Raw genomic sequence first — 24,229 nt, forward strand, 5'->3', positions numbered from 1 at the left:
ACCGCTTCCGAAACCCGATTCCCTGCCCGCGTCCTGTTCTGTCCCCGGGGAACGTTCCTTCCAGGTGTCGATGCTTCCTGACCACGTTCAGTCGGTTCCATCACCAGAGGAGCCCAGGTTAGCGAGCGAAAGGCGCCTGCACCGCGACCCACTTTCTGCCAGGACTGTCGCTGCGGGTCAGGCGGGGCCTGGGAACTTGCAGGAACCACGGTGACCAGTGCAAACCCGCGAGGCCCGTGCGCCCGTGTTTAGTACCTGAGCCCCATTTTACAGATGGAAAACCAAAGCTCGGACCATCCGAGTAACTTGCCCAAGGACTTGCATCTAACTGGGGAGGGGGAGGGAGGGGAAGCAGCTCCGTCACCAGGTGCCTGGTGCTGGCCTGCGCTTTACATGTGGCCACTGGTGGGGACCCCCCAACCTTACTGGGCTGCTGCACCCCCACTGGTGCAGCTGGCAGGCTGGGGAATTGCCTGGGCTCCAGGGGCTGCGCCTAGAAATGCCGGAACCTACGCCCCCAGCACAGCTCACAGCTGGAGAGGACAGTCTACCGGCCCTCGCCTGGGCTGAACAGGTCCACGGTCAGGCTGCAGAGCTGCTGGGTGTGGGCGGGTGGCCAGGTCCCCCTGCTCAGCTGGTGCCTCAGGCCCAAGAACCCCCAGTCTGTTGGGCTCTGCTGAGGGGACAGACCTCAGAAGCTGTTCTCCGTGGCCTGGAGACCAGAAATCCGAGATCCAGGTGCCATGGGGTCGGCTCCTTCTGGAGGCTCAGAGGTTCAGGGGGTCCCAGGCCTCTCTCTGCTTCTGGTGACGCTGGGTCCCTGGTGCCCCTCAGCAGCCTTGTCACTCTGACTTCTGCCTCCCTGGTCACAGGGCGCTTCCTGTGTCTGTTCCAACGCGGGGTTTTCTCTGCTTCTGACCGTAATTGGCTTCAAGCCCATCCTAACGACCTCGTCCTAACTTGACTAATTCCACCTACAACCACCCTATCTGCAGAAGAGGTGGCATTCGGAGCTCAGGAAGGGCGTGGTTCCGGGGACCAGTGGACGAGCAGGGTGGAGGTAAACTCTGGATCCGTGGCCTGGAGTCGGGTCAGAGGGCTCGCCCGCCTCTGGGCTCCTGCCGGACCAAGCACAGAAAGTGCCTGCGAGGGAGCCTGGTTGCTGTCACCTCAAATATCTAAAATTTAGTGAGCAGGGTGAGGGGTTGAACCCAAGACAGCTGCTGGGCCCCATGGGGAAGGCACCCAGAGGTGGGCAGGGTGAAGGGGACCTGGAAGGACCAGGGCAGGTCCAGGATGCCCCCAGAGCCTTCCCACCCCGCCAAGGCCCTGGAAGGCAGAAGGCAGGAATGGGGGAGGAACCCAGCCCCCGTCCAGACAAGACAGGTGACTGCCCAGCAGGAGCGGGGGGGCCTGGGAACTCACCGTTTGGAGGCCAGTGTCCTGGACAGGCTGCAAGGAAGGGCAGGGGCGGCCTTAGCTCAGTGTTTTCCTCAGAAGCAGAGCCTCACGCCACCATCACCGTAGCTGCTCCAAGCTGGAATTCAGGGCCCTCACCCGGCGGCCCCCGGCCCTCTGCTCTCAGGTTTCTCGCGGGCACATCCGAACCCACCGTCCGGGGCTGTCTCGCTCTGAGGCAGCCAGGCCTCGGGACAGCTTGCAAGAGCACGTGAGCAAGGCTGTGAGGCGGGAAGGTGGGTGGTGAGGGCGAAGGGCGGAGGCCACCACTCGGGAGGGCCAGAGGTCAGAGGTTAGCGCTCAGGTCGGGCTGAGACACGTACACTGTGCCCGTTGAGAGGGAGCCAGCTCAGGTCCAAACCCAGACACAGGGATGTCTGCATTCAGCACGCGGGGGGGATTCGCCCTTTGTCCTGCAGGAATGAAATAACGTAAAAAGCGCGGCCGTGGCTGATCATTCATACTTTGCATCAGAGAAGCCTAAAGTGTTTAAGGACATTTTTGAATCCACACTGCGTGGGATTCTGGGAAGTATTTTGGCGAGGCGGCGACGGATGGCATGTAAGTGGCTGAGCCGCACCCGGGAGCCTCGCGCTGAGCTGCCCAGGCGCCCACGCTGGTGGCGGGAAGAGGGAGCGGGAGTCTGGCTGTTCACGTGGCGACGGACACACCTGGTCACGTGAGGGTGGAAACCAGCAAGGGCCAGGGCCAGAGAGCAGCTCCAGGGACCAAGTCCAGAGGCCTCTGGAAGGTGGTCCCAGCAGGTACAGCTGGCAGGGAGCGGGGAACACCTGTGCAGGTTAGCCTCTTATTTCTAGAACCTTCTGTGACAAATCTAGTTCCCTCTTCACTGCCTTCGAGGTCTATGCTCAGGAAAAAACTTCTGTTACGTGGTAAAAAAAGAAAAAACGCAATCCAACTGGATTATTACTTATCCCAAACCTCTTCCCACGTCCCAGCTCAACCCCAAATCGGCGATGAGATTGTATCATATGAGCGTTTCCGCACAGAAGGCTGGGAGTGGCCCAGAGTCAAATGAAAGGGAAACTTGTCTATTGTTGCAAGAAGCCTGTGGCTGTTTTAAGGCTCTGGGCGCTTTCTTCTCAGACCCTTGTCTTCAGGGTCACCATCAACCCTCAGAAGCGGAGGCCAATGGTCCTGTGTCGAGGAGAAAGTCCACGTTTGTGATTCTGACGTTAAAAGCTCTGTGTCCGTCAGCTTGGGCTGTGTAACAGGGCACCACAGGCTGGGGCAGAGCAGCAGGCATTTCCTACTCACGGCTGTGGCGCCAGCTGGTCCCGGGTCCGGCGAGGGGCGGCTTCCAGGTCTGCAGAGGGCGAGTTTCCCGAGCGTCCTCCCGGGGCTGGTGGGTGGGAGCGAGGGGGAGGGAGAGGGCGGGATTGCACCCTCCCGTCTCTGTGACAAGGGCACTAACTCCATTATGGGGGCCCCACCCTTGTGACCTTATCACCTTCCAAAGTCCCCACCCCCTGCCACTCTCATATTGGGGGTGGGGTTTCAAAATGTGAAATTTGGGGGACACAACCATTTATTCCAGTGGGACACGTAGCATTCTAGTAAGTGTGGGAAACGGAGGCTGCCTCCGGATGCCAGGCCCCGGGCGGCAGAGCTGACTGGCCGGGTGCTCCCACCCTCACGCCGTTTGGACCTCGATTGATGTTAGGGTGGTAACAGCATCAAGTGGGTCCTTACAACCCCCCACTCTCGGCACCAGGCTTCTGAACCGCCTTAATGTAAATCACTGAATTAGAAGAATATTACACAAGAAAATAAGACTGGAACACAAATTCCCAATAGTCACTAATGAGAGAGAGGAGGCAGGAGGAGAAAGGCTTCGGGGCCTTTACCCGTCTCTCCTGGCAGACACAGCGGGAGGGCGTCCTGCGTCTGCTGTTCCAGCCAGATGTCCAGTGCTTGTCGCCCGGGTCCCGCCACGGACCCAGGGCCACCCCAGGACTCACAGTCACAGACACGGATGTTTCTAGAAAAGTGAACTTGTGTGTGTTAGCATGTAGTAGAGGGTAAGAGGGACCACACTCTATCAAAATCTGGAAGTGGTAAGTCTCCCGTTAAATAAGATCTAAACCAGTTTCCTAAATCCATGTTTATCGCCTCTCGGCCAACATGTCTTCCACGGGCATGAATCTCAAGTTCTGCGGTGAAAATATCAATTACAAGTAACTCCTGGTTCACGGAGGAAACCGTCCCACCTTCTGCTTTTTAGACAATTTAACAAAAAAGGTTGAGTCAGGTCAGTGGCTAATGTGACGATAACTGCTAAAGGTGCGAGGAGAGCTGCCTCCCCTGGTGCAGCCCAGCCTGGAGCCTGGAGCCTGGAGCCTGGAGCCTGGAGCCTGGAGCCTGGAGCCTGGAGCCTGGAGCCTGGCCTCCTGACCGCCTGGCCTCCTGGCCTCCTGACCTCCTGGCCTCCTGGCCTCCTGGCCGCCTGGCCTCCTGGCCTCCTGGCCTCCTGGCCTCCTGGCCGCCTGGCCTCCTGGCCTCCTGACCACCTGGCCTCCTGGCCGCCTGGCTTCCTGGCCGCCTGGTTCCAGGCATTGGCAGGAGCCCGGGCTCTGCTCCCCCGCAGGCTCAGTCTCCTGGTCCACGGCTCTTCCCGGGCCCTTTCCCTTCCTCCTGCCTCTGGTTACTAGCCCCCTGGGTCACGTCTCAGGGAGGAATGGGTGCACCTCGGAGCATAAAGAGATCCTGAGGACACAAACCTGGCTGTCCATCTGTCCTGCTCTCTGACCGAGCGGAGGGTCGGAGTCGGCCGGGATGCCCCTGATGGTCTGAGTGACGCGTTTCCTGGTGTCTGTGCGAGCGGGAGGTGCGCCTGGCGATAAGGCCCAGTGCCTTTCTTGGTCGCTGGCTGCGCTTAGTTACAAGCCCAGCCAGGGGTCCTGCAGGGCCACCATGCTCACTGGCCCGCATTCCCTGGTCTGAGGGCTTCAGGCCCCAGGAAACACCCCCAGCTCTTCAGCAACAAGGACTTCGCGGGCGAGGGGTGTGCATTCCTCCCTAACCTCCCTTCTCCGAGGCTGGGGCTCAGGTAGGTGACCGGGCAGGTCTCTGGCCGCGTCCCTTCTCAGTGAGGACACTCCTGGGGGGGGGGGGGCAGCGTGCAGCCCGGCACCCCGTATCCTGCTGTATTTTCAGGGTGGGATTGGATCTTCACTCTCCCATTTTGTTCCAAGGCTGTACCATGTATTCAGTGACCAGTGACTCTGGGTGTCATGTGACTGAAAGGTGACGAGGCTCTGCACCTGCTGTCTGGAGACCACGAGGCAGGGTCCTAAGGGTCCCCCTCTGCCTGACTCCCCCAGCTCCAACCGGGCTGAGCAGGTGTTCGAGGGGGAAGACCACTGGGCATGCATTTTGGATTTAATGATGATGGGGCCTCTTCTGCAAATTCTGTATTCGGGGCATTGTGTCTATTATAGAGTATTTCTGCAACTTTATTTTTATTCTTTATTTTTAATTTTTTAAAATGTATCTTTATTGACTTCAGAGAGGAAGGGAGAGAGAGAGGGAGAGAAACATCAATGATGAGTCATTGATCGGCTGCCTCCTGCACGCCCCCGACTGGGGATCGAGCCCCAACCCTGCAGGTACCCTGACCGGGAATCGAACCATGACCTCCTGGGTCCTAGGTCGATGCTCAACCACGGGGCCATGCTGGCTGGGCTATTTCTGCAATTTTTAAAGGGTGGCTTTTACTAACATAAGTGATAGAAAGTCGGGAGTTGTCATTAAGTCCTACTTGAGGGGTGATTTAAACTTCAGGGGTGGTCCTCGCTGGTGAAGCACCCAGGGGACCAGTCACAGTGTCCCTGAAGGAGATGCTGAGGACAGGGCCTCAGCCTCGAAGCCGAGCCATTGGGAAGCGGCAGAGACGAGCCAGCTCGGGGACGTCGGGCCCGTCACAAACGTCTGCTCAGGAGAAGGCAGGCCGGGAGCTGCTGGGAAGCTGGAGGGACGGGCGGTGACGAAGACCGGCAGAGTGAGCCTCGCACCGCCAGGCGAGGGGAGCTCTGCACGGGACGGGCTGGTCCACCTGGAACTCCTGGGCTGGGGGCAAGTTGAACAGTGTCAGCGTCGTGCCCGTGACGAGCACAGGGTGTTGAGCAGTGTCCCTGACCCGGGGGACCTCGTGCAGACAGCCAGGGCCAGCGAGGCCGCTGAGCGGAGCGCCAACCCCCACGTTACGCCCGGGGACCCCTGGGGCCCAGACGCCCCGCGGCCGCGAGAGAAGACGCACACCCTGGTCGGAGATCATCGTGCTACAAATGTGGCAACACTTTTTATTCGGAGTAAAGATGTGTTAACATCCAGCATGACAAAATTTGTACAAAGTCCACAATTTAAAAATGAATATCACTGCAACTTGTGATTCCACACATTTATAGCAAAATTAAAGTGTCGACAAACCCATGCCGTGTAGTACAAAAATAAACCAAACTTCAGTCCACAGAGCACAATAAATATTATACAAAATTCTGTCTTCGTAAATGATCACTTAAATTAACTCAGAAGTGAACATGAACCATAAGTTATAATAAATAAGCTCTGATGAGTCACAATAATTCCCTATGAAGGTCGGCATTCTAATGACACGCTGTGACCCATGTGACAGTCACGGTACTGATGGGATAGCATTACCCACGTGGGATGAGCAGCAGACTTGTGCTTGGAACCCCTTTCATTGTACATAGGCGATAACGAGAACCCAAACCGAGACTACCTATTACTCTACAGAAGCATCACGACAGGCAGAGGAGCTGCACACACGACGCGGGGGTGCTACGGGCGGCAGGCTGGCGGCCGGCCCGGGGGGGGCGGCAGGTGCCCGAGCACCTGGCGTCAGCTCTCGGAGGCGATTCTGAGCATGGCAGCTACGACTACTCGCTAACAGAAAGCGGGCGTCTCTGGAGCCCCAAGTAATGACGTCACCCTCTCCCGGCTCGTCACTGGAGTCCTTGTGGAAAACGGAGCGTCTGTACAGAGAGCATATAAAGTGCCGCTGGGATGTGGCTGACACACGTGCGCAGAGGCTGAGCACTGTGCTGGGGACCCTCAGTGCCTCGTTGGGTCAGCCGCGGGCGCAGACCGCACAGCCCCGCACGGACACGCAGGACAAGGCGAGTGCAAACAGTCGACTGGCACGTTGTGGGGACAATGACCCTGTAAGTCCTGTTCTGCTAAAAATATTTTTATTTTATTTTTACAAAACCCATCTTTTTTTCATAACAAAATTTTAAAGTACTCTTGTACTTCCTGCATAACATCCAGACATGGAAGGAAGCGATGCTCTGACGTCAGCCAGCACCGAGAACAGACACGTCCAGGCCCGCTCAGGGGGCAGCGTGGTCAGCGTGGGCTCTGCTGTGCATACACCTAGTGCGGCCGTCGGGGACACAAGCTGGGGACACGAGCCGGGCTCCAGGGCTCAGACGCGTCGGGGTGACCCGTGTATGGAGAAAGTGCTGAAGTACATCCATGACTCCTATCTGATTGCCTTCGTCCGCAGGACAGCTCAGGACGCCTCAGACAACAGGCCACGCAAACGCTCTGTGGCCAGCTGCTCTCCCACGACAGGTAGGGCACGAGGTCATCGCAAGAGAGCTCTGAAGACGACAAAATGTCACCCAAAGCCTAAGTTGGGGCGGGGCGGGGTGGGGAGACACTGTACTGAGCAGCTGTGCCACTGAATCCAGCAGAAAATTCAGTCCAGAGACTCGAGACTCACAGATCGTTTCTCTTTACGCCCCAGATGTAAATGATGACGGTGACAAGAGTTTTAAAGTGGGAGGGGAATAAATACTCGTAAGCGACCTTGGAGCTCAAATGAAAGCACACGGTTCCGCTGGACGAGCCTCACTGCAGTAGGGACAGTTCAGAGGCCGGAGGCCCGGGCGGCGGGAAGGCTGCTCCGGAGCGTATCGGGGATGGAAGAGGGAATCTTCGCGGCACCGCCTCTACCGGCCCGTCTGCGCTGCAGTCCCACGGCCTCACCATGCAACGCCCAGGAGCTAATTAAAAAGTGCTGTTTAAGCTGCTTTGAGTCTTCTGCCAAGTTTCCATGGCTTGATGTTGTCTTACAATAAATTACTTATCTCATTTCTTACAGTTAGTCCATATGCCATTTCCTTGGAATGAATGCAAAAAACCTCACTTATTGCCCCCACCATACACCATCCTCCTAAAACAAACAAACAAAAAAATCACATAATATTTCCAAGCATTGTTCAAAAATAAAGCATTTTTTGCAAACAATTCTTGCTATGAAACAATATGCACACAAAATGTATTTCTTAATTCCATAAAATCCTCCCGCACGGGGCCGGTGATCACGTGGCCGCGGCCGCCTCGTGGTCATTCAAAGCTGTTTTGATTTTTGTCCATTTCAGTTCAGAATACTAAAACATTTAATCACTAAAGCATTAAAAAGGGTTTGCACTCTACTTGGATCAGCTTACCTCCTCAGAAACACATCTCCCCCCAAGTGTGCATACATCAGCAGCTACAGACATTACACGGAGAATCACACTATGCCAGCTGATATGAAAACGTACAAAATGTGAATGTATCCAAAGCTATCTGCAGGTGCTATCGTTAAAGCAAGACGCGAGATCGGTGAGTCTCGTGAGCATGACACGTCTCAGACAGAGGAGCATGGGCTCGCTCGGGCAGGGGCGGCAGGAGACAGGCGTCCTTTCTAGCAATTCCGCCACTACAGCCACTGCAGCAGCTGGTCAGACCTGAATTCCTCTCACAGCCTGCTTTATATTTTCCAGGAGGGCTTTATTTTCTGGGCTCTGATAACGATCTTGATTTGTATACATGTCCGTCAAAGTAGTCACGTATGCATCAAAATTTTGTTCATTGATTGGGTCCTACGAGATATTAAATAGTAGTTCATACACAACCTTTACTTTCTTAATAGGATATTCACATCAGCATAAAACAGCACCACCGCCTAGGGCCACTGTCTGCATCACACTTAAAGGCCTCCTCAGGGCAATCTGAGTCTACAGGGTGCCCTGACCAGCCCCACCAGTGCCCGAGCAGGTAATGCCATGGCGGGAGGTCACCGCGAGCAGTCACAGACACAATCTCCTTCACGGTGCACTGAGCAGGCCACCAACACCGGCCTCACACTCCCAGTCACTCACCACGTGCAGCAGCTGGACGTTAGCCAGGCTGTGGATCCGGGACTGGCTCAGGTGGGCCATGGAGCAGAGACTCCCTCACTCCCTCACTCACTCACCATGTGCAGCAGCTGGATGTTGGCCAGGCTGTGGATCCGGGACTGGCTCAGGTGGGCCATGGAGCAGAGACTCACTCACTCACTCACTCACCACGTGCAGCAGCTGGATGTTGGCCAGGCTGTGGATCCGGGACTGGCTCAGGTGGGCCATGGAGCAGAGACTCACTCGCTCACTCACCACGTGCAGCAGCTGGATGTTGGCCAGGCTGTGGATCCGGGACTGGCTGAGGTGGGCCATGGAGCAGAGACTCACTCACTCACTCACCACGTGCAGCAGCTGGATGTTGGCCAGGCTGTGGATCCGGGACTGGCTGAGGTGGGCCATGAAGCAGAGACTCACTCACTCACTCACCATGTGCAGCAGCTGGATGTTGGCCAGGCTGTGGATCCGGGACTGGCTCAGGTGGGCCATGGAGCAGGGACTCCCTCACTCCCTCACTCACTCACCATGTGTGGCAGCTGGATGTTGGCCAGGCTGTGGATCAGGGACTGGCTCAGGTTGGCCAGCTCGTGGAGCAGGGACTCGTTCTGCTGCTCTATCACTTTGTTTTCCTCCTCGATGGTCTTCAGGCTGCTCTCCATGGTTGTGATCTGAAAGGCACAGGCGTGTGGACCTGTGACACAAGGCGAGTGCGTCGTTCCCACAGGGAGGGATAAGCCTACCAATGCAAGGAAAGGACCTCTCTGCTTAATAAAAAGTCTTCAAAGTTAAGGATTTGTCATTCTAAGGGTGTGGCCTTCCTACTTTTGACTTGTGACAAGTGCAAAGGTGGTGACTGGACTGGGGCGGCTCGTCTCTCTGAGGAGGGATCTTGGACTAAGGCGGAGAGGGGTGGCTCTTGGGCCATGTGGACTGGGGCTCAGATCCACAGGCCTCGCTGTCCTCGTGCCCGGTCACCACCTGGCAGCTGCTTCCTCCCGGACCTGCTCTCTCTGCGCTTTGATGGACGGCATTACTGTTCGGGGCAGTGTTTATGACTTCCTGCCAATACTTCTTTTTCAGCCTGAATCTAATCCTGCCAGAGGAGTCCTCCCATGTTAATGTGTTTGAGGCCTGTCACTGTCACCTCCCTCAGTAGCAGTGACACTCCTGACCAGGTCAAGGCCACTGCGTTCCCGGCCTGCTCTGCCCTCTGATGGCCCAGAGAGAACATGTGGTCAGGGCTGTGGTGTGGTGCCTGCGGCCTCCGCCTGCAGCAGCCGGCCCCTGCTCCCAGGGCCCACCGCACAGATGGGGCGGGAGCTGCCCACCCATGCAGCTCAGGTGAACTGGGTCCCAGCACTGCTCGCAGAGGCCTGTGCTCACGACCCCGCGGGCCAGCCACCCGCCCTGCCTCAAACAAGCCTGTGTTTGCTATGCTGTTTCCTGCGGCTGGGAACCCCTGGGAGAGCTGTCTTCACCCCAGTCAGCCTGGACAAACAGGGTGGTGTGTCCCTCCCCTCACAGTGTTGCTGAAGGCGGGTGGGGGGAGGGTGGGGGCAGGACCACCAGCTTCCAGCATTTTCCAGAAGCAGGGAGGGGACTGTGACATTATCTCTGGATTAGGAGGCAAAGGTGCCCAGGGGGCTCCGGGCCTTGAGGGCTAGACTGCAGCCCCAGGACCTCAGACAGTGACAGGCAGTGGAGAGGTGAGGACCTCGTCCAGGTTCCGCACAGCTGTTTCTGTGAGCTCTGCAGGAGCGCCCGTCTGCTCTGGAGGACTGGGCTGCGGCAGCCTGACCGGCCCCAGGCCTGGACTTCACCTGACCTGCAGCTCCCCATCTGGCCCTAAAATGCAGAGCACAGGCATTGGCGCAGCATGTTCCCTCTACCTCAGGACGGTGGGCTTATCTCTGGGAGCAGAGGTGCCACCCACAGCTCACCTGGCGTCACCTCTCACCAGACACACGTGAATCCTTAACGCTCCTTTTTGATCCTGGATATAAACAGATGCCGCCAGGAGCAAATACTCACAGGAGACATCAGAAAGCCCTAGGTGGGCAGTGATGGCTACACAGCAACGACAACAGCTGGGCGGACGCAAGCTCGCACAAGGAGCTCGCAGGGACTGCTCTGTGCGTCTCAAGTCCCTGGGAGGCCACATCAAGGGGGCACAGCATCACCCCTTGTCCCTGGGCCGGGCTCTGTGTCCAGGCCTTATTGGCAGCAGGGCAAGCTCATGGGGGCCGGAGGGGAGCAGCTCCATCCCAATGACCGACACACAGGGAGCCGTCCTGGACAGGGATGGTAAGCCTGGCGGGCAGTGTGCTTAAGCCCCCTGGACATACGGGACTCTGCCTCCTCAGGGTGGTGAGAAAGGTACTGTTGGAGGGACTGACTAGGACCCTCACCGCACGAGCACCGTAGGACAGGAGGGCGTATTCCTATCTGACCCAAATGAATCTCGGCTGATTTGGTCGTCTCACATTCCTGCCAGAAAAGGGGGCTCGTAAGCCGAGTGGGACCACCTGAGCCAAGCCCTGCCACCAGGCATCTCGTAGGTGCTCAGTGAGGCCCTGCAGCCCTCCCCGTAGGCTTCCGGGTGCCTGTGCAGGCCTTGCCTGGGGCCTGGAACCTCGGACACAGGGACACGGGGACATGGGGACACAGCCTCCCTGCCCTGAGGAGCGGGCATCCCGTCTAAAGCTCTGGGAGCAGGAGTAGCGAGAGTGAGCCCCACGTGGCCTCCAGGAAAGGACGCGGCTGCATCACTGAAGAAGCAGGTGACCCTGGGAATGGCCACTCATCCAACACAAACCCAACAACCAGGCGGCTGACGGCCCCTGGCTCCAGCAACGCTGCCACTAAACCGCAGCAGCCGACCAGACGTGGGGAAGATACAGGAGGAAGGAGCGGAGCAGGAGGGCGTCCGCCTCCTGGCGCTGGCCCTCCGCCCGGTCCTGGCGCCCAGCACAGGCGACGGTGCGGCTCAGGCTGACCTGGGTCCGGAGCTTGATCATGTCGGCCTCCATCTGCGAGTTGGACTCGCTCAGCTCCTTGATCTCTTCGTCCAGCTGCTTGATTTCTTCGTCGTTCTCGATCCCTGTCACGGCAAAAGGAGCGAGCGGGTTAGAGCTGCGCCTGGGAAAACACCGCGGGAATTCCTAGTTCTCTTATTTAGAGAAACGGTCACGTTTGAGTGTCCTTCTGTCCCTGACCACTGCCCTCCTTACAATCAAGGCGCCTAAAACCAGACAGAATCAGCCGGGCGCGCAGACCCCAGTTCCGAGTGGCTACCCCCCCGAGGGTGACCCTCCGCGGGCTGGGAACACGCCTCCAGGGAGACGCAAGCTCGCCTGGGCTCTGCGTTTGTGAGTGGCCGTGGGCAGCCTGGAGTACTGACTTGGGGTTTACAAACCACTTCTAGCAGTGGGCGAGTTCAGAGAGGGAATCGCAGTGTCCTGGAGGCCAGCACATCCCCCCCACTCCATCGGGGGGCAGCCCTGGGATCAGGATCACCGGCCTGGGAGCTCAGACTGAGGGCAGAGTGGAGAGGCCCGGGCTCTGCTCCCCCGAGGACAGATGGGGGCAGAGGCACAAAGGGGGTTCTGGGGAAAACGCTAGAACCCCTGGTGTGGGGCCTCTGTGGCTTTGGCTGCGACCCTGGTGAGAGGTGAAGGGGTGCTCTGGGGAGGACTGCTCTCCAGGTTCATGGACTTTATTGAAAGGGACAGAACTTGTCCCACTTTGTCTCAAAGAAACATGGGTCTCAGCTGTGCTCAGCTATGGTGAAGCCAGAGGACCGAGCGCCGGGCTGTGGCTGTGGCCTGTCCCGAGTGTGGTGTGGGTGTGGGTGTGGGGGTGTGGGGGTGTGTTGGTGGGGGTGTTGGTGTGTGGGGGGGTGGTATGGGGGTGGCGGGGGTGGTTCGGTGGCGGGGTTGGGGGTTACCGTTGCTGGCCCGCTGTCGGATGGTCAGCATCTGCTCTCCAGACAGCTTTGCCTTCTTCATCGCTGACGTGGCTCGTGGGCAGCCAGACAAGCTGGGGATGAGACATGAGATGGCGTCAGTCATGGGTCTCAGGAGCGGACACAGTTATGAGCGAGGCCAGTCACTGTGTCATCTCCTTAGGCCGCCCGCAGCTTGGGGACGTGCGTGGACACCACCCAGGGTGCAGCGTGGCCTAGGTCCCGGCAGCAGGGCGGGGGGGGCACCGAAATGTCTGTGGAGTGACTGTTTCCTGATCATGGAAAGTGTCACACTTACGCAAGTGTTGAATTTAAAACTGAATTTGAGGCACACAGAGTGGAGCAGGTCATGAGCCACAGCCCAGAGTCAGTCTTCCTCTCAGGGCGGATCCGCACCCACCTGGACCCACCTGCTCCCTGAGGAGGTCACTGTGAAGTATATTGTTTTCCTACCTACAAGCTTCAAAACTGGTGCCAATATCACCAAATGAAGGATCTGACTCCGACTGTCTCCTGCGAGCTGGTCGGCGTGCTGACAGCGGTCTTCTCAGGCGGCCGCCCCCTCCCGGCCTCCTCTCACTGCACCTGCTCACAGCGCTCTGCACCCAGCTCCTCCAGGGCCAGCCTGGCCCCGTCGCCCTCACCCCGGCACTGGCTGCGGCATGAGGTTCCACACAAGACCCTCGCACGTGGCCGGGGGCGCCCGGCGCACCAAGTCAGCGAGCCGAAGCGGCAGCGTGCGCGCGTTTACGCCCTTCCTGCCGACAGCTGTGCTCTCGCCCTGTATTCAGCGCCGCAGGGACTGTCCGCAGCGCGGCGGCTCACAGCGCAGGCCACACGGTTATCGGCAAGTCTATTTAGTGCCCACATCAGCATCCGGAGGCCGCCTGAGTCTCTGCAGACACCCTTCTGACGGACCTTCTGATGGAGGTGCTGACAGGTAGAGCTGTTCTGAGGGCCGAGCCTCCCTGCTGCTGGCACCTCACCCCGGAGCTCTGGGTGTCGGCTTCGCTGCCTCGCTTGCATGGTGCTGGGTCTAGGGCCTGCAGAGACTGTCCGTGAGGTCAGTGGTCACCGGATCTGTTGCTCTTCCCAGAACTTAGCCAACAGTGTTTCTAGATTCACAGGGGACAGGCAGTGGGCCTTCAACCCAGAGGGACTTCACTAGCCCCGTCCAGCCCTCTCCCTCCCTGAGGTCAACCCCCGCATAAAATGCCCGGAAGCAGGGGGTTTTGGGACCCCTGATGGCACCGTGGGTGGGGGCAGGAAGGCACTGAGGGCCCCAGGAGTCGAGTCGTCTCCTGAGGGGACTGGACACCAGCACCCCAAGCCCTGCCTTCCCCTTGGGGCTGTCTGTCCAATGACCATCTCATGGTGTTTCCTGAGCTGACTTGTTCCACTTGGGCCGAAGGCTCTGGGATCGTTTGCACCCTTAGATATCTCTCAGTTTCTACTCAGCTGGGCTGCCATTGCTAAGGCCTGTTCTCTGTCCTCGGAGGCCGCACCTGCAGACAGGTCTGAGGGTTCCAGCAGTGGGTGCCCATCGAATGTCCCACACACTAGGTGCCCCCACACCCCCCCGAGGCCTCCTGCCTGAGACCAGAATTAAGGACAGAACAGGCACGGGAAGATCATGAAGAGGAGTGTGCACAAAGCAAAAGCAAGCACAAGGCAAGGGCTCAGGGGGCTCCCAGGCCTGGAAACCGTCAAACACAGACCCCTGGGCCCATGCCGAGGCTGAGCCAACTTGAGTCGTCTGTGGCTTCCCTTAGCTGTCAGTTAGTAAAACTCCGAGCTAGGATGACAAATAACGAGGGCGTCATCTCAGGCATGTAGGGCGTCAGCTAGAGGTGGGAGCTGGGTTGAGAGACAAAGACGGGCCGGGAAGGATGCTTTGTGCAAACACGCTGCAGGCAGCCGGTTCCCACCCTGTGGGCCGCGGGCCTGCGACCTCCCTGGTGGCCGGTCCCGGTGCAGGCGCAGTGCCATCTGGTGGCGGCTCGGGGAAGTCCACCCAGTCTCCGCCAGGGAGGGACCGGCGTTCTGACGGAGACCAGGGCCCAAGGCAACCATCTCTGAGGGCTGCCCTGGGCCTGGGCTCGACAAGCCACAGAACCTCAGTCCTGGGTGGTTCTGTTCTGGGCAGCAAAGAGTTAACCGTCCCCGCACCTCCCGCCCTCCTGGCCCCAGGCATCTGCCAGGAGGCACCAGCACCAGGAATTCCAGGGAGGGTTCCAGGGAAGCCACTGAAGGTTCAGACGGAGACCATGGGCCCAAAGTGACTTCCTTCAGGAGAACATCACAGCTGAGAACAGCCACGCAGCAGACATTTCCAGGGGTGCGTGTCTCTCCACTGGGAGGAAAGCAGGTACTGAGAGCCACTCGGGCGTGTGGTTTGGACACTTGTTCAACAACCAGACCCGAGAGAGCCCCGCATGAGCCTCAGCTCCCAGGCAGTGCCTTGTTCACACCACCTGTGTTCTCCTCTCCTCCCTCAGTGGCGAAACCCTCAGGGGAAGGGAGGCCCAGGGGACCCGGCGAGGTGTGGCCAGGCTGCCCGGGTCCAGGAAAGGAAGCGTCTGCAGAGAGAGCCGCTCTTCGTTGGGGACAAGGGGAGACCCGGAAATGGACACTCCAAGTGTCAGATGTTGGAGCTACAGGATAGGGGAATCCAGTCCTGCGGTCAGGGCCAGGAGCCTGTGCCGCCCACCTGCTCACACAATGAACTTTCCAGCTACTGACCACTGAACCGCATCCTGAGAGACAGAACAGAGATGGTCGCGCTCTCTCTGCTTGTCTCGTGAGGTCAGAGCTCAGTCTGGCGCTAGTCCTCGCGGTGGCTGTGTCCCACAAAGACCTGCTGACGTCCTAACGCCCAGGACCTGTGACTAGGCTGGTATTTGGAAAGGGGGCCCTTGCAGATGTCATCACGTCCAGATGAAGTTGATGGATTAGGCTGGGCCCTGTCCCATGACTCGTGTCCTTGTAAGAGGAGGGGATCTGGGCACAGCCACAGAACAAGGCTGTGTGATGATGGCGGACACTGAGTGAAGCGTCCCCCAGCCAAGGGACTCCCTGGATTTCCGGCCCTGGCAGAAGCTGGAGGGCGAGGAGGATGCTCTCCTGGGCCCCCACCTTATGTTTGGACTTCAGGCCCAGACCCGGGGGAGCACCGTGCTGCCGGAGGCCACGCCGATGGTGACATCAGGGCTGCTTAGGGTCATATTTCTTAACTGAGCTGGGTTCTTAGTCCAGACAGTCCCCGTTGCCCACAGGATCTCTGTTTGTTTTTAACGTGTAGACGTAACTGTTGCAGACACAGCTTCCACCAAGCATTGGGGCGAGTGGCAGTGACGTATGGAGGAAACAGGTTCTAATGGAGGAGACCCCCTGGGTCTAATGGAGGAGTCAAGTGCCCGGAGGCGGAGCTTGTCTTCCCCAGCTGGTCCCTGAGTGGCTCTGGAGTGGCCTCCTCAGGTCTGGTGGCTGCTCACATCTGAACTCGTATTATTAACTGCTCACATCTGAACTCGTATTATTAACTGAATCAAGACCCCTAGCAGGTCAGCCCCACAGCCTCGGGGACAGAGAGAGGTGGTGGCTGTGAAAGTGCTTCAGGAGGGAGGCCTGTGGAACACAGTGGGTCAGCCGCCTGCCAGGAACCCGCCCAGAAGCCCTGGCCGCGCCCAGGAGGCTGAAGCTGCAGGAGGGGCACAGCCATGACCTGTGGCCTCTCCTTCTCGGCACTTTGGGATCCGCAGTTTGACAGAGGCTGGATCTGAGCTCTTCCCTCCTAGATGCTCTCTGTCAGATACTAACAGGTGGGTGAAAGTGAGAATCAGTCCATTCAAGCTGGTTCAGGGCAGCGGTCAGTGGTCAACATGGGGCGGTGCCTGGGGACCTGTCCCCGAGGAAGTCTGGACCCGGCAGGAATCCAGCCTCCAAAGGGCAGTGAATTCAAATCACCCACAACTCTCAAGTGACGATGGACTGCAAGGCCCACTGTGTGCAGGATACGGCCCTGAGGACAGAACCAGGAGAGGTGACAGTGGTGGGCCGTTGGCCTCAGGGGTTCGCCGCGGTGCTAGCCTGGTCAGGGGAGTGTCAGGGCGCTAGCTGGACCCAGCTTCCTCATCTGGGTTTGAGTGCAGGAGGGGCGTGCAGCCCAGCTAGCATGCCTCCCTTCACGAAGGGCACAACTGCTTCCTCAGCAAGACCTCGCTGTGTCCCCCTCCTGGGGACATCATGCCAGCGGAGCACAGGCCATGAAACAAGGGGCAAGCACCGGCCAGAGAATAGGGCGAGGGAAGCACAGGATCACCTGCCTCCCTCTCCCCCGGTGGGACTATAGGGCTGCCAGAGTGGAATGGGGCAGAAACCCCGTTGCAGGGCGGGCCTCCCCTGAGCGACAGTGCCCCCCATCCCTATAGGCTTCCACTCCCGGCGGGGGGCCACCCTGACCCTCTCTCCCAGGCAAGTCTCAGAGAAATCAGATTCAGGGAGCCTCTCTTCTTGTCTTGTAAAGTGAGGTGTGAAGTTTCCAAGTGCTGCCTAAACAGAACCTGCTGCCTGGTCTGGAGGAGCCCTGGCTGCTCCCCCAGGTCCCTCCACCTGCCACCTGGCCAGCAGCAGGATGAGGGACACAGAAAGTGGAAGGGGAGGCACTGTCCTGGGGGAAGGGCCAGAGGATAGTCGGAGGAACGTCCTGAGGCAGCCGGGTCCCAGGTTCCGTCTACAGCTTGGACCACGGTTACTAGACCCTCAAAGCTTCCCTCCCGATGCTGGGATTTGGATTCATCATCCGGGGTCTCCAGTAAAAGAAGCTTGAACCCTTGAACCCCTGTTGGTGTCCTCTATCTGTTCCTGTGGTCTCAGTGGAAGAGGCCACGATTGTAGCCACGAGAGGGAGCGAGGGCCCAAAGTTCACTGGCAGACACAGATGTCCACTGGGCCAAGGGTAGAGGGTGGGCCTCCCACCGGGCGGGGCGGCTGGGTACAGACGTCTGCCCACGTGGCTCCCCCCCGGGGAACAGGTGGTGACTATGTAGGCCTCACTGATGATTATGGCTGCTTGAACACCTGCACTGCCAAAGCCCCGTGCTGGGTTCTGCAGGTGCAGAGTGAGTGAGAGGCAATGTGGGCCATGGAAAAGGCCCACTGCACAGTCCTGGGTTAACTCCCAGCCCAAGAGTTGAAGCAGGAACTTTGGGAGAGCATTTGCCACTGCTTATCAACCATAAAGCTAGCATTTTGCTTCTAGGGCGGGTCCTAAGGCTGTGTTTGCAGGAACACCTGTGGTGTCTGTGGCAGGAGGCCTGTTGTCGCTCCTGGGACCACTCACACCTGGAAAGGAGACTTAGCAGTTTGCTGGCACCTGAGCCCTCTCAGTGGGGAGAGGAGGCAGCAGAGTTCACAGCGGGCAGAGGGCGGTTCATCCATCCCAGGATGACGCCCGCCACCTGGCAGCCCCTGCCCTGTGTGGACACATAAGAAACACTGATCCATTTGTAGGAGGGGAAAAGCGATGGCATGGGGCTGGGCCGGGAGGTGTGTGCGCCTGCACAGGGGCCACAGTCCATGTGAGTCTCTGCTCAGGGGCCCTTTCTGAGAGGAGACCTGGCTGCCTGGCCTGGGATGTGAGCTGAGAGTTGAGGTCACGCATGGATGTCCCCTCTTATTCCATCTGTACCATTTCAATTTTCTACCTGAGCAGAATCACTTCCTTAATTAAGAAAGTCCTTAGAGAACATGAAGCTCAGCGCTGCTATCCCTGAGCACGCCGCCCTTCCTGTGGTCTGCACTCAGCCGTGTTCCCCTGTATAGGACATGGCTCTGCAGGTGGAGTCTGGATGCGCGTGGTGTTCGCTGTGTGCAGAGCACATGACACAGCAGAGAAGGGAACAGCCCCGAACCCTCCCCTCAGCGCAGGTGCCTGCAGTGTCAGTGTGAGGCCTTGGTTCCTCCTCCCAGCCTCCCAGCTGGTCTGCATGAAGCTGGGACATGAAGGCCCATCAATCTGCTGACCTGTGATTTGCCCACACCAGTGATCCTGACCCCCTATAGTGAGCCCGCTCGGGAACTTGATTCAACAGAACAGGCCTCTTCTTCTAAGACCATCTAACTGCATATGGTTCTTCTTATATTAAGCAAATTAAAATGAGGGGTTGGTCAGCTCCTCTGGGAATTTCCTGCTCTACCTTTGGCCCAGGCGGTCAACACGAGGCCCTGCGCCCAACACCAGCCCTTTCCCCCAAGGGGCCCAAACAAGTAACCAAGTCTACAGAGACTCTTGTGTGTACCTGCAACCTGTTTCTTGCTGCGGACCCTGGTCGGACCTTTTTAACTGCTGTCCTATGTGTGGCTGTGCTAGAAGGAGGTGCTTTTCAAAGGAAAGCTGTCTTCTCTTCCTTCCCAGCCTCAGTGTCCTTGGTTGGGTGCCATGGCATCTGGGCTTCACTTTCGCTGCCCGGGCGACAACTGAGGCGCTGCTCGCGCTCCCATCCTACCTGCACTGATGAGCCGAACCCCCTCTCCTGGGCACCTCCGTCCGGTAAGGGCCCGGCCAGGTGCGCTCACCTCCGGTGTGTGAGGAAGCTGCCGCTGACGTGCCCAGAGCCGTCGCAGCCGGGCGTGGGACAGGACATGCCCTCCGTCTTGACTGACTTCCAGGAGAACTGGGAGCCGTTGAGGTATCCGTCCTTTTGCCTCTTGGCTGCCAAGGGGCAGCCGGAGGCGCTGCGGTGGGAGGCGTACTTTCCAGTTATGTGGCCCTGGCCGTCACAGCCTGGAACAGGGCACCTGAGAGCAGACGGACAGACACACTTTACTGCCTGGCTGTCCCGTACCTGGCGACACCACCTAGTGGGGTGACGGTGCAGTTCACCCTCACAGAAAGCCCCTCACGCTGGAGCCCTTAGAAAACTCCAGTTTTGGACAGAACCCCAGCTTGCATGGTGGGAAACGCAGTTCCAGTGGGAGCTGCGGGGATATTAAATAGGTTATTTCATAAGCCTGCATTTCTCAGGAGCTAGGAAACATCTGCTTGTTGGGCCATGTTCCAGACGGACGGGATTTTAAAGCAGGAGAGGATTTAACTGAGGCTCCCGGGACGGTGACAGCACAAAGCAGGCCACAGGGGCCTTTGGGGAGCAAATGGGAAATCACCAGTCGGTGCCAAGGCTCCGCAGCAGGCTCACCGTGCTCCTGAACCTCTCACACAGGCCACCACGAGGCCCAGGGCACAGCACACGAGTCAAGGCCCCAGGCTGCTGGGTTTTGCCTGCATTTTTTCTAAACAGTAAAGTTACATGATATAGGGAATTTGTATTACCCATTTATTTTGATATATTTCAATTTACTTTAATAATTTTTATTTTAATTAGTTTTTGTTTTAATAAAAGATTTTCTGCATAGACATTCAGTGAGGTTGGAATTTCAAGGAGACAGCACCAGGTCTATCTCATGGATTTCTGAGACCCAGGCTCCCGGGCATCGGTTCAGGGCGAAGCCGGGGTGAGTGGAAAGCCGGGGTGAACCAGAGGGCTGAGGCTCTGGCCCCAAAGGTCAGAGGCCGAGTCCTGCTGAGACTGAGTGTAACTACATGACGTCATAAGCAGAGCACAATGCTCACTTCTGATACTGCATTTTAATACCTTCCACGAATCTGCCTTTCCCGTAAATAGACTGCGTTTGGCACCCAGGGGATGAGGGACGTGTCCAGTGTTGTTACCAGAACATCAGACGGTGGGTATTATGCCACCTACAACTTAGGCAATTCGATTAGATTTTGGCTGAGATGGTCTGACCGTGCAGTTGGTTGACATCACAAAGCATGTCCTCCACGTGGATGCTCACGTGCGCCCCCATGCGTCCCCGCCAGACCCCGCCCCGCCAGCAGGCGCACCTGATGGGCTCCTGGTCCTCCTTGTCCTCCTTGCTCTGCGCTATCCTGATGCCACTCTTCTTTGCTCTTGGGCAACCTGAAAGGCTGAAGGAGAAACTTGAGGTCAGCAAGCCTCCCACACTGGTTCCAGGGCTCCCCACACCCGCGAGGGCTCTCTGGCTACTCTCCAGGGCCCCTGCTTCTGGCATAAAAATAAAATCTAGGGAGGGTCCTCCTGGGTGCAGCCCCACATGGCTCTCAGAGCATCTCTCGTGCAGGGTGGCCCGAGGTCCCCAGGCCCACAGCCATGGGTCTTGTTCCTGGGGTGGGCAGCATTTTGATGCTCAGGCTGGTGGCTCCACACGACCGACTCCTTGCTGATTGCCATGCTTGATGGGACTAAAGAGCTCTCCCTACCACCAACTGAGCACTGGAATCCCAGGAAAACAAAACTAAGCACTGACCAACACTGAAAAGCTCTTGCTTTTTGCTTAAAGCGTGGAAATAAAAACCACTGCTCACTGCTGACCCCCATGGAGCTTCCCTGCAGAACCAGCAGCTGGAGAACATTGGGGCTGTTTCAAGGCTGGCAGGTGGCACCGATGGAGGATGCCTGTGGCTGCCACATACAGGCCACTGCTCGCTGGGTGGAGCCTCAGCTTCCTCGCCTGTACTCCAAGGTGAGATGCCCACAGTGCCAGCCTGCTGTGGGGCAGAACCGAGGATCCGCCAGGTGCAGGCACGGACGGTGCTCAGTGACCCCAGATCCTCTACTCCCAACTTGTCTGTATTTGGGATTCCTTCTTTAGGGTCCAAATATAAACCCAACAATGTCACTTCCGGCTTGAGCGAGGTGGAGATTCATGCTGCAGAACCTCAGCCAGTGGGGGCTGGGCAGCACCTGCCTCTGGGCTGCTGAGTGGTGGCTCCAAGCATTGCTCAGGGCTCCTGGTAAGAACGGGCTCTTGGTGCTGGGGCTGCCTTTCCTTTCTAAGTTGTGGGCTTCTCTTCCCTCCACGAGTGTCCAGGGGGTCCGAGCCGCAGATGTGAGGGAGACTCTGCCCCTCACCTCTGTCCCCTTCCCGCTCCCCCTCTGACCTGCAGGGACCACAGGGATCTCAAGTAGTGACTTGGAACAGAATTAACCCGCCCTGTCTGGGGGCTTCAGTCACACCGGGAATCTGAGTCCTGTGGCCCTTCCTGCCGCTCTTCAGCCCGTCCCAGAGCCTCTCTTTGCCGGGCTGCTTGTCCAACCCGTCACTGCCAGGCACCTGCTCTGGACATTCTGGGTGTCACCTTTAACTCTGAAGTGTTTCCGGTGCCCCCCCCATGCTCTGTGCTGCAGCCATCCTGCCTCCCTGTTACCTGGGCTGTGCCTCGAGAGCACAGAATCTAAACCCTCATCATGAGTTTCCCAGGACTCCTGACACCAAGTGTCACCTGCAGCCCCTCCCGTATGCTTGTACCCAAAGGCCCGCCTCCCGGTCATTCCCTGGCCATCAGGGTACACCGAGTGTGGCTGCTCCTGTCACAGCACTCCGGCTGACGCTGTCCCTGAGCCTGGAAACCCGTCCTCGCCACGACTCCCCGAGACTCCTGCCTGTCCTCGCACACTCCGCCCAGCGTCGCCGCCTCGCCCTGCTCTCTGACCCAGCACCCTGCCCAGTCACAGCCTGCCTCTTTGTCCTGCTGTGCCTCAGCGGCTACACCTGTTTCCATCTGTATTCATATCTGCATCTGTCCTGTTTGTTTCGGGGTCTCCTCTCTCCCTTAGACGACCTCTTCCTGGGGGTTAGGAGCATCCAGGTTGTCACTGTTCCTCAGCTTCTGGCACATGATGTGGTCGATAAATACCTACTCATTCCCTGGGTTCTAGGCTTATGGGCTGACATTGCAATGACCTTCTACATGGTTAACAGTTTCCTAGACAGAGCTGTACTCTCCACAGTCTGCTGTCACTGACATGGGGGCTCATCAAGTATCTGTATCTTCATTTGAAATCAGAGGATTTGGGAACGCCGTCAACCTTTGGGCACCTTGCCTTCTCAGGGGGATTACCGGCACAGCTCCCGACAGAGGGGGTCAACTGCAGGGAGCATCTGCAGAAAGCCAGGGCTGGCTCTCAGCACAGGCTGTGGTTGTGGGAAGTGAGCCTTGGGGCCTCGAGACCAGAAGTGGAGCCAGGCCGGTCATCACAGCCAAAACCCAAGGGCAAAAGAGAAGCCACTGTGCCCCTGACCCGTGGAGGTTGCATTTATGTGGCAGAATGACTTGTAACACGTGGCTCTGGCACAAAACTGGGCTCTGGCCTGTGCTGCTTAGAACTGGACGACTGAGTCAGAGAAGCGAGAGGCCTGGGGGGACTGTGCCACAAGGCCATCAGAAGGCAGGAAAAAGCTGGCCTGGAGAGAGAGGTCAGAGAAAGTATGAAGGTGCCTGGACATGGGGTCTTTAGGGAAAGCAAAGAAATGGTTTGTTTTTGTTGTTTGAGGCAGGGAGATGAGACATAGCCTGATGACAACGCGAGCCTTCTGGTGGTCTTGCCGGGCTTATCAGGAATAAGGGCGGAGTCAGGGGGCAAAGCATCCTGATGGTGGGTGTTCCTGATAGAGCACCATGGTCAGCCAATAAATACTGATGAGAATTAACTTTGGAAAGTTTCAGAGATGATGCAGAGGCTGAAAACCACTGCTACAACCAAAACAGAAATGGAAGCACGGTCAGACCCCGTCCAGGATGGGCCAGGGGCTGACTTCCCACAGCGACTGACTGCACGGCCATTTGGGCACGAGATGTTCCAGGTCCGCCACGCGACCCCTCAGCCTCAGTTCCCTCCAGTGTAAGAAGAGGTGAAGTTCCCTATGTTCAGCTTGGTTCTGAAAACCACATAGGAGAGGACACTTTCCCAGGTCCCAGGATCACTCCTGGGAGGGAGCTGGAGCAGCTGCATGTCCTCAGCAGCAGTGAATGTGCACCATCAGGGGAAAGGGCTGAAGCACCCCCAGGCAGTCATGTTTCCTGGGGAGTCTGTCTCCTGGGAAAGGGGCAACAAAGACCAACACTGAAAGAAGCTTTTCTACTTCAACTCCTGGACATCAGCATCTGACAGCCTGGGAAGTGTGCTGGCATCTGCCCCTTGCTGGGGCTCAATTAAAGATCTGTTGGCCAAGGGCAATGCCTTTGCCTAACAGTGTCCACCCCACTCACACCTTAGGCAGGGAAACAACTTCTAGAGTAAATTTCATCAAAGCCACTCAACAGTTAGCACGCTAACCGCCTCGGGAGGCTGTACACACTCATCCAATGTGCTGAAAACCTAACCAGGCTACTTCCCACTCTGTTAACGCTGGAGCGACATGCACGTTCATGCTACGTCAATACTCACTATCTCAGATCTAGGCTAAATGAAAGTGTTTATAGTAAATCATAAATAAATTCACATGATGCCCAACAAAAAAAATCAGTAGAGAAGCAGACATTTGGAAGGGGAGTGATCGCAGTGCCTGTCCTCGGCCGAGCTGACAGTGTTACACGCTGGAGGTTCTGGCCCCAGGAGCACCAGGACATTTCTGAGAGAAGGTGAGATGCAAAGTAGGATAGCATGTGCTGACTGTTTATGTTTAACTGGAGTCTTAAGTCTGGTTTTACTGTATTTGCCCTAAACCAGTGATCTCACTCTGGCTACACTTCTAATTACTGTTCTCCATTCAAAAT

The 24,229-nt window shown here is 57.7% G+C and overlaps 1 protein-coding gene across 6 annotated transcripts in view; it reads right to left on the reverse strand.

Annotated features, from left to right (window-relative positions):
- Positions 1–7,651: 7,651 nt before the first annotated feature.
- Positions 7,652–24,229, reverse strand: part of MYT1L (myelin transcription factor 1 like) — a 92,986-nt gene continuing 76,408 nt past the window's right edge. For 4 of the 6 annotated variants that reach the window (XM_087823305.1, XM_016199208.2, XM_087823306.1 and 1 more), the window contains 6 exons: positions 20,537–20,620; positions 19,210–19,431; positions 12,616–12,707; positions 11,666–11,769; positions 9,194–9,337; positions 7,750–8,372 (listed from right to left, as the gene is read on the reverse strand). In XM_087823305.1, the coding sequence (XP_087679431.1) occupies positions 8,232–8,372; positions 9,194–9,337; positions 11,666–11,769; positions 12,616–12,707; positions 19,210–19,431; positions 20,537–20,620 (787 nt within the window). In that variant the 3' untranslated portion in view covers positions 7,750–8,231. Of the gene's footprint in view, positions 7,679–7,749; positions 8,373–9,193; positions 9,338–11,647; positions 11,770–12,615; positions 12,708–19,209; positions 19,432–20,536; positions 20,621–24,229 lie in introns of those variants that run through there. The other 2 variants (XM_087823308.1, XM_087823307.1) reach the window with 2 other exon arrangements.

The sequence above is a fragment of the Miniopterus natalensis genome, chromosome 13 (assembly GCF_054644295.1).
Source record: "Miniopterus natalensis isolate mMinNat1 chromosome 13, mMinNat1.hap1, whole genome shotgun sequence".
NCBI lineage: Eukaryota > Metazoa > Chordata > Mammalia > Chiroptera > Miniopteridae > Miniopterus > Miniopterus natalensis.